The 10,409-nt window shown below is 45.8% G+C and overlaps 1 protein-coding gene across 1 annotated transcript in view; it reads left to right on the top strand.

Annotated features, from left to right (window-relative positions):
* EGFL6 (EGF like domain multiple 6) overlaps positions 1–10,409 on the top strand; it is a 56,333-nt gene that overhangs the window by 16,380 nt on the left and 29,544 nt on the right. Inside the window, exons 5-7 of the mRNA XM_014585649.2 lie at positions 164–256; positions 5,304–5,423; positions 8,790–8,909. Coding sequence (XP_014441135.1) covers positions 164–256; positions 5,304–5,423; positions 8,790–8,909 — 333 coding nt within the window. The remainder of the gene's footprint in view (positions 1–163; positions 257–5,303; positions 5,424–8,789; positions 8,910–10,409) is intronic.

Genomic DNA, 10,409 nt, shown 5'->3' with positions numbered 1-10,409 from the left:
AAAAAAAAAAAAAAAAAAAAAACTGTCCAGAGAGGAGGGGGGTTGTCCTCTGAGTGGTCCCCTGGAGTTCTCTGCCACACAGAAGGCGACTGAGTTTGACGTGCATGGTTTCACTGTGCTAATGACCCCTGTTCTTTTATCAAGACATCTTTTCCTTCCTCAGCTACGTGCGAACCTAGATGCAAGTTTGGTGAGTGTGTCGGACCCAACGAGTGTAGGTGCTTTCCAGGATACACCGGGAAAACCTGCAGTCAAGGTCAGTGCAACAGCCCAGGGTCACAGGGTCCATTTATCCTTGCAGTGGGGTTTGCCGCACAGCATGGAGTGCAGGGTGAATTCGGTTTTTCTAAGTCGAATCTTTAAATTAGGGTGCTTTCACGATGAGATTTTCCCCTCTCTTCTTGAAAAATGTAAAAATTGATATGTTTTTGTCCAGATAGCTAATATAAGACCTTTTTTTCCCCTTTAAATAAATATTTTGTGGTTTGGGATCAGCCAGTTGACATGGTGGTAATGGTGGCTGGGTCCCACATGGCTGGCCAACTGTGCAGTTCAAGTCCCAGACCTGGCAGTTTGAAAAACACACTGAGTGCATGTGGGCACATGCCCTAAATCCCAAGAGAATGGACGAGAAGGGATTGCAGTGTGGTCATGCCCCTTGTGGGTGTGGGGTGGGGCGCTTTCTCACTTTTCTTCTCTCTCTTCTACCTCTCTGGCAAATGCATGCTGCCTGTAGCAAATTAAAATAATAATAACTTGTGGTTTTCTTGTAAGAAAAATTGCTATAGGGCACGTGTACTTGCCAGAGAGAGAAAGAAAGCACCCCCCTCAGGGGGTTGGCCATGCCACATCCCTCCTCCTCCATTCTTCTCTGGAGATTTTGGGCACGTGCGCACACATGCCTGGCATGTTTTTCAAATCACCAGTCCAGGACTTGAATCACACAGTCGACCATGTGATATCCAACTGCCTTAACTAGCATACCACTGGCTAACCCTAATTGTGTTTTTAAAACTACCTAAGTTTGATTTTTTAAAAACCCAACAATACAAAAGAATATTTATTTAAAAGTGAGAGTATCGACCCATAATCCTTACTGTAAACATAGTTAAGTTTGTACTAGATCCCTGAAGATATTTTCTCTGATAGTACAAATAGATATTTCTCATAGACATCTTTGCATGTTGACATCTATGAACAACCCCATTCCTTTTAAGGCTGAATCCTCATCCCTAGTGTGAATTCCTTTATCATTTATGCAAAAAAACCACCGAATTTAACTATTATCATTTATGCTATCTGTCTCCAATTTTGTACCATTACCAAAAGTGCTGAATTCAACATCATTCTACACATATTCATGTGCCCTTGACTATTTTTGTAGGATAAATATCTGAAAATGGAATGGTTAGGTTGAATGATGTGCATATTTTTATTATAATTGATACATTGTTAAATGATTACTTTTGTCTTCAGCTGTTGTCTGACAGCATTAAAGAGTTTGTTTATAATATCTAGAATAGTGGTTTCCAACCTGTGTGATTTTGCTCCCCAGGAAGAGTTATGAGATAAAGTAGAGATGCCCAGTGAAACTTAAATTTCACATAAACAAGTCATTTTATGGTATATGCAGTTTCAGATATTGTATGGGGCATACATATACTTTTAAAGTATGTCATTTATCTGAAATTCAATTTACTTGGACATCCCGTGTTATTTGCTAAACCTGGGAACCTTACCCCAGGGGACATCTGGCAATGTCGGAAGACATTTGGAGGGGGACGTGAAATGGATAGAGCTCAGGATCCTGCTAAACGTTTTATAATGCACAGGACATCTGTGCAGCAAAGCATGATCAGACCCAAATGTCAAGAGTGCTGAGGCTGAGAAACCCTGCCTTAAATAGCATGGTAAATATAAATATCCCATTGGAGCTAGGGGCTGAACTTTGCTCTAGGCTCTAGGTTAGCAGTATTCGATTTGAGTGATTTTGTTCTCTAGAGCAGTGGTCCCCAACCTTCCTGGCACCGAGGACTGGCCTCAGGGAGCATAATCCCACCATGCATGGGGGGTAGGGTTTGGTCCCAGGATGACCCAAGTGTACCACATTCACCATGCCCCCTATTTCCACATCTATCATCCACCATGTACCCCATTTCCACCACTATTGCACTGCAATATATGATGAAGGATTCACACAACGATAAGGTTTGTGCTCCTGTGAGAATCCAATACCACCACTGATCTGACAGGAAGCAGACGATGGGAAGTGGCTGCAAACACAGATGAGGCCTCCCTCCCTTGCTTGCTGCCCATCCCCTACTGTGCAGGTGGGAGGTGGGGGTAAGTACAGGCCACAGACTGCACCGATCCAAGACTTGGAGGTTGGGGATCCCTGCTCTAGGGGACACCTGGCAATGTCTAGGCACAATTTTGGTTGTCACAACTGGATTTGGGGGGTGCTGTGGGTCCCCCAGGGTAGATCCTAGGGTGCTGCTAAACATCCTAGAGTGCACAGAATGGCCCCCACTATCCAATCAAAGATATGGGTAGTGCTGAGTTTGAGAAGCCTTGGCATGAAAGAATCTGCAATCAAGACCATGCACCAGTCCTATATGAAGCTGAGCGAAGAGCAGTAAACCGAGTTCAACTGTGCTGAGGAAAGGCTGCCAGGGTCCTAGAAGGGGGAGTGGAGGTTCAGAGAAGAGCCAGTGCCCACTGCCCTCTCCCATTCCCAGCCCTCCTGGGAATCCCACAGGTAGCAACAAAGGACAAACACTGAAATAGCCTTTCTTCGTGCTGCCAGCCCTGCAGTCCGAGAGAGCAATCTCTAAATCCCTGTGTCCCACCACTGGCTTAGAGGCCAGAGCCCCGAAAGTGCTTTTCAGAACTGCGTCCAACTGCTTGTGAGAGGTGCGTCAAGGCTCGTGCTCTCGTAAGTAATACTTCAGCTGTTTCCCTTGCCAGAGGTTTACACCAGGAAACTTGTTTTTCCATATGTTTTGGATTCTGTACCAAAATACCTTCTCAAGATACTTGGAAAAGAGGAGGTATTTTTTATGCTACTTTTCAAGTCCTGGTAAAACATTCATGCCAAGGGAGTTGTCCAGTTGGCTCAAGTTAGGGGACTGTCTGTCTCTCCCGCCCAACCTCCCTGCCCCAGGGCAGCCTGATCAAGGTCTACGTATGTCGATTCATAGCTACAGGTCTCGGCCCTCAACAGATGTCTTTCCTAAAAAGAAAAAAATAAAATGACTTCTTCCAAGAGACAAGTGAGTCACCTCCTGGTTAGGGCCAAGTGATAGGGTATTCCTGGGTTTCCCATTATGCCCGATCAGCGCTTTCAGCCACCCCCTTGATGGTTAGGGTCTCTGAGGGCACAGGCAATAAAGGAGGTTTCAAATGTCCAGCAAGGGTGTGGAAAATCCCCATACAAGGACCTCTTCAGAGGCGAAAGCAACCACGTCTTTATTTTCCAGGCCACGCTTTGCCTGTTGCCATGCTGAATCTGCATCTTGCAAGGAACGTAGCTGGTTTTCTCCCCTCCCTATCTTCTTTGGGGGAGTTGAGATATGAGGCCCACATCACCACATTTCCAAAGATGCAGTCTTCTACCCGAGATCTCTTGTAAAGTTTGATTTTCCTTCGGTATCATTTCTATTTTAATAAAAACACTTTTTTAGGCTTACTTTATATTTTTAGAAAGCATAGAAAAGAAAGTCACCCTCAATCTTACCCTCGGAAGGTAGCCCTTAGTAGCAGTTAAAGCATACCTTCCCAGCTTTTGTTCCTTATGCGTATTTAATTACGTGTGAATACATTTAGGGTCAATCGGCACACTTCTGTAACCTTCTTTTATCACTTAACAACATCCTGTGGACATCTTCATGTGAGACTAAATGTTGTCCTCCAACCTCACCACCAGTAGCTCCCTCACGGTGCTCCCGCTCCCACTCGGACGGTCAGTTCAGGACCACCCAAAACAGTAACTGAAAAGAGACTGTGCTGTCAGCATCTATCATAGGCTGCTCGGGATGACGTTCAAGGCAGAAATAGGGCTGACCCCTTAGCCTAGTGGGTAAGGGGACTGAATCCCATGTGGCTGGACCACAGTTTGAATCCTGGACCTAGTGGCTCAAAAAATATACTTGCCCCAAATCCTGACAGGATGGAGAAGGGATTGCAGTGGGACCACCCCATCGAGGAGTGCTTCCTCCCTCTCTGTTTCTCTGTCTCTCTCTGGTAAGCACGCATGCCCTCTGGCCATTAAAAATAAATAAATAAATAAAGGCAGAAATATCTAAATTGTAGATATCTTCCTTTTTAGTCAACTGGTATACACATAGAACTGTGCATATATCAAAAACGTGCAACTCAATTAAGTTTTACAAATACCCGTGTTACCAATATCCAAATCAAAAAATGGAAACTGGCCCCTCAGAAGACTCTGTAGGCCCCTTCTAGTCACGACTATCCCCAACTAGAGCACCGTATCCTGACCGTGTGTATCTCTGGTTGTGCTGTCTTTCCTTTGTATACATGGAGTCCTACAGCATAGTATGGACTCCTTCCGGTCAATATCACATGTGTGGCTCCTCCTCTGCCGCCTACAGTGCTCATGTGTTCAGTCTCACTGCCAAACCATATTCCATTTTTCCGCTGATGGGAGGTATTTGGATTTGTTCCAGTTTGTGGCTGTTAAGAACAGTGCTATTGAGACCAGCAGTTAGCGCAATGGCTAGGTTGCTGAACTCCCACGTAGTCAACCGCGGTTCAAGTCCCAGTCCTGGTGGCCTAAAACTTATGCCAGGCACATGTGCGTGCATGCCCAAGATGTCGAGAGGAGAATGGAGGAGAAAGGATTGCGGCATGGCCTTCCCCCCTGGGGGGTAATTTCTCACTTTCTGTCTCTCCATCTCTCTCTCTCTTTCTGGCTAGTGCACACGCCCTATAGCAAAAACCTCTCCAAAAAAAAAAATAGTGCTATTATGATTATCTCCACATGTGTTTTCTTGGTGAGCACAGTTCACATTTCTGTTGTTCCCAGGACTGGAATTGCTAGGTCACGGGTATGTCTATATCTGGCTTTAGTACACGCTGCCAGTTTTCCTAAGCGTTCGTACCACTTGACATTCTTTCCAGTGGCGTCTGCTCTCCACGTCGTCAGCCATCTTCCAAAATGGAATTTTACCGTCAGAGAGGACAGTGAGCAGTAGGGTCCTTCCCAAGAGCAGGGTCTTGTATCCCCATCAGGGTGTTTTCCGATTCAGTTCACCTTTGTGTATTTTCTAACTGCCCGGCAGATGTGAATGAGTGCGGAGTAACACCCCGGCCGTGTCAGCACAGGTGTGTGAATACGCATGGCAGCTACAAGTGCTTTTGTCTCAGCGGCCACATGCTCCTGCCAGATGCCACGTGCGCCAGTAAGTGTCAACAGCTGGGCTGCTCTGGCCAATGTTCGAGGCCTAGCTTTTTTCATTGAAGGCTTGTGAAACAGCTAACTTAACTGGTATTATCTGTTGAAGATATTTTATAGTTTTAGCAACTGGACTAGGGAGAAATGTTCACATGTCGAAATATTCACTTTGTAAGCTAAATAATGTGACTGAATGTATAAAAGAAAATGAAATGAAAAAATGTAAATGAAAAAAAAAATGAAGGCTTTAATATGGCCCCAGGCTAACACACCTCTAGGCACTCACTTTTTCTAAAATCCACACTGAAATCCACATCACATGACACTGACCATGTTCACAGTTTCAGAGAGGACAATTCAGTGCCACTGAATACAGCCATCACCACCATCAAGTTCCAGAGCATCTTCATCACCCCAAAAGGGAACTGTCCCCAGCAGCAGTTGCTCCCCACTCTTCACTGCCCCCTGGAAACCACTAATTTGCTTTCTGTCTCTCTGGATTCACCGATTCTGGACCTTACTTCATCAATGAAAAGACTAACTGTGGAGAAAAATAAGTAATGTATCTATCGATATGTATGAAGAATCTCCAACAGTTCATGGAGAATGCCTATTAGTTACACATATGCATGGATTTCCAATTGCTTTGCACCAAGATAAACTCAAACTTTAATTCCGCGTCTTCTCCAAACTCTCCGAAGTCCTTTTGTATATGCAAGAACATTGGGTTTCTTCATAAAAATAAGCATGCTGGGGACCAGCAGTTAGCGTAATGGCTATGTCACTGGACTCCCACGTAGTTGACCGCGGTTCGCGTCCTGGACCCGGTGGCTTAAACTCACACCGGGCTCGTGTGCATGCATGCCCAAGATCCCGAGAGGAGAATGGAGGAGAAGGGATTGTGGTGTGGCCATCCCCCCTGGGGGGTGATTTCTTGCTTTCTGTCTCTCTGTCTCTGTCTGGGGAGCACACGCACCCTATAGCAAAAACCTCTCCAAAAAAAATAAATAAATACAAATAAGCATGCTGAACGAAAGCAGCATATTGTTTTAGGGAGGTGAAACATTTCAATTCCATCTCCGGATGTCAGTTTTCCCACCGACTACCTTTCTCACGCCCCTTGCCCCACTCCCAAAGATTAGTGGCTCCCTGGAAATACATCCCCAATTACATTCCTGAAAAGAAAAGCCTTTCTGTGATAAAGAAACACTCATGCCCTGTGGGAGGGGGAGTCTATATCCATTCATGTATTGAGAGGGAAGGCTTTTCAGGTTTTATGTTGCAGCTGAAAGGCAAATGCACCCCCCTGGCCTGCCTGCCCTCTGCCCCCACCTCTCCCCATCTCTCTCTTCCACCCTGCAGCAAACCCGGAGCCTGCGCCTCCAGCCAGCTTCCCCTGGTTGCAGTCACACGGACTCCGCAGCCCATCCCGGGCTTTCCCAAGGTTATAAAATCTTGTCTTGTGCATGGCTCATTGCTCCCTGGCTCCTCCGTGTCCAGTCCTTCCTTGGCGAAGTGCCCAACACCACCATTTACTTAGCTCCTCCGTTAGCAAGTAAGCCTAAAAAGATAAAGCAGGCATTCAGAGGGTCTTTTGGAAAAAAATTTAAAAAGACATCTTTACATAAATTAAACAGAAGGCCACATGTAACAAATGCATAACTTAATGAATGCTTTTAAGACAAGCACCCTCGTAACCACCACCAAATAGAACTCTGCCCGACCTCTGCCCCCAAACCCGCCTCAAAGACGACCGCTATCTGGGCTTTTACAGTAGTCACTGACAATTTTTAAAAAGATATATGCTAATGGATGTTCCCAAAACATTCCATGAAAGCCCAGGCAGTGCCAAGAAAGATATCTCTCTGCAAATGGGAAAACAGAATTAGGTTAGTTGGGAAGATTAATTTTAAACGAAACAACTGAAGGGTAAAGAAAAGACGAGAGTAAGATAAGCATCAGTCGGTGTTTACTGCATGACTTGGCTCTCTGTCCCTGTACCCTCTTTCCATTTCTGTATATCGGGGTTACCTGTGCCTCCCTGTTTATAGCTTGGGATGCCCATGTAGCCCTCGACGTCTCTCCTGGATCCTGATTTGATGCCCCCCGGTCCTTGTCTCCTTGGTCCAGCTGGGTGATGGCTGTTATAGAGGGGGCGGATGGAGGGAGTAGATGCTCCCCTGTTCACACTGAGCTGGAACCATGTGAGACTTTAGCCCCCACGCATTTATGACCTACTCATGTTGGACCACGACTAAGGAAACACATGTTTGTGAAATGGGTTGCGTTCAGCAACAAGTGACTTGAAAGAATCATCTCATTTACTAAAAAGCTGGAGGTAAGCAGTTCCAGAGCAGCTCAGTAATGATGGCGTCTTTGTCATCCTCAGAATATTTCATTGTATGCTCATGCTTGTGGCCTCATTGTCACAATACAGTTGTCCCAGCTCCAGCCATCACACATATATTGAAGATAGGCAAAACTAAGGGTGTAGGGGTTATGCCAAGGAACCAACACCTCTTTTGTGCATGGCACTTTTAACACAGCAACATCATTTTCAGAAGTCCCCCGCCCTCCAGTGGATTTATCTTTATATCTCTCTGGTCGTACTGGGTCACATGGCCACTCCTGGCTGCAAGGGAAGCTGGGAAAAGATAAGTATGTGGCTTTCAAGTCTCAAAGGGGAAAATGACGGGGCCAGCAGGTGGCATGGTGGTTAGGGGCACTGGACTCCCACTGCAGTTCGAGTCCTGGACCTGGTGGCTTGCTTTCTCACCTTTCCCTCTCTCACTCTGTCCCTCTCTGGTCAAATGAAAATAAATTAATTAATAAATTAAGTTCTTCCCCCCCCCCAAAAAAAAGGTGAAGGTAGCAAGAGAAAAGGGGATCTAGAGTGGCTTTCGGGCAGTTGATCAACTGTATCTTACACATGATTTAATGTAGGCACCTGAAAGACCAAGTCTTGTGACTCAAGGGACTCTCACGAGGCTGGTCATGCATGGAGCGATCTCTAGAGTGGGTTCTTGTGCCTTCCTTCCTCAAGTTGGTAGTCTATTGATACATCAGTGGGTGCATTTCAACCCATGGGGACCGGCCAGGTGACGTAGAGGAGTGACTGGAGCTCACACAAGAGGAGAGAGACACAGTGTTTGGCAAATGAGGGGTGCACTGACCAGCAAAACAGGCCCTGGGTGGGATTCGGCCCAGGGACCCCCAAGACACCACCCCTGCCCGAATTCCTTTTGGCTGTCCACTTGGGACCCAGGCACTATAGCATTCCATAAACTGCATTTAACGTCCGAGAATTCGGAGATGGTTTCTCAGCAAGCTTAGCATCTCAGGAGGGAAAGGCTAATCCTTGTCTCCTTTCCAGCCTCCAGGACGTGTGCCATGACAAGCTGCCAGTACGGCTGGGAGGACACAGCGGAAGGGCCGCGGTGTCTGTGTCCATCCTCAGGACTTCGCCTGGCCCCAAACGGAAGAGTCTGTCTAGGTAGAGCAGCAGGACTCACTTCCACGTCCCTTCCTCCTTCCCCGACTGCCCCTTTACTCAGTTTCTCCTTTTCCTTCGACACCATCAGCTGCTGACTAGACTTGGCAAATTCTTAAAAGTACAGATTTACATGTACTTCTGAGATGACGTTTGTAGTCACGTATGAGCTAGATAGACTTTGGGGTGCTCCAAGGAACATTTCTCCATTATTTTGAATTGCGTAATGCCATAGTGGAAAGAGGATAAAGATAACTATTTTGGTGTATTTACCCTGCACATTTTACTTCAACTACCATCCAGCAGAAACCCCACTACTTACACACAGTCGTTCAGTGAGGAAGAGCCTCAGGGCCATTGGGCTTTATTAGGGGTTCTACCTGACATTTTATTGAAGAAAAAAATCTATTTACTTTTGTGTGGCCATACAATTATTTAAAATAGTGTATACCGAAACCAGCATATGGCATAATGGTTACATCGCTGGACTCCCACGTAGTCGACTGCAGTTCAAGTCCTGGACCTGGTGGCTTGAAACTCATGCTGTGTGTGTGTGTGTGTGTGTGTGTGTGTGTGTGCGTGCCCCCAAGGTCCCAAGAGGAGAATGGAAGAGAAGGCAGTATGGCCATCCCCTCTGGGGGGTGATTTCTTGCTTTCTGTCTCTCTGTCTCTGTCTCTCCAGTGAGCTCATGCACTGTAAAGCAAAAAAATCTCTCTTCAAAAAAAAAAAGAGTAGGGACCAGCAGTTAGCATAATGGCTATGTTGCTGGACTCCCACGTAGTCGACCGTGGTTCGAGTACCGGACCTGGTACCTTAAACTCACGCCAGGCACGTGTGCATGCATGCCCAAGATCCTGAGAGAATGGAGGAGAAGGGATTGCGGCATGGCCATCCCCCCTTGGGGGTGATTTCTCGCTTTCTATCTCTCTGTCTCTCTCTGTCTGTCTTCACGTGCCCTATAGCAAAAACCTCTCCCCCCCAAAAAAGTATATATTTTCTACACTTTTTAAAGTTAGTAGGTAACTAGTTTCACATTGTTTCTAAAACTTGTTCTAAATTTTTTGAAATAAATATAATTAATTCAGATTGGAGAAAATAATCAGATTAAATCAATATAGATTAAAAGATATAAAGCCTTCATTTATAACTTTGAATTTAGTCAAGTCCATGGCTTAAAATGGTGACTTCTTGCTGTCTCTTGTCGTACTTCGTGTCTTAGTTTTAGTTCCAGAGATGGCGACTCTGAGCAAGTGATTGATTTGGGATGTGATCCCAGGAAACACTGGTTAAGGAGTAGAAAAGTGCCCTAGGGAAAAGGCTCCAGCCCGGGGCAAGTTCAGTGAGCAGCTTAAATGAGCTATGGACACCTCCGGGAGACTGGGGAAAGGAGCCCCTGAATTTTCCCTCTGGGGCAAGGGTGCTGGGGATTTTCTTTCTTTTTTTTTTTTTTTTTTTTTTTTTTTTTTTTTTTTTTTTTTTTTTTTGGGGCCCCTCTCCCCCCC

The sequence above is a fragment of the Tupaia chinensis genome, unplaced genomic scaffold (genome assembly GCF_000334495.1).
Source record: "Tupaia chinensis unplaced genomic scaffold, TupChi_1.0 Scaffold150243_1, whole genome shotgun sequence".
NCBI classification, from domain to species: domain Eukaryota; kingdom Metazoa; phylum Chordata; class Mammalia; order Scandentia; family Tupaiidae; genus Tupaia; species Tupaia belangeri.
This window is presented reverse-complemented; position numbering and strand designations above follow the sequence as displayed.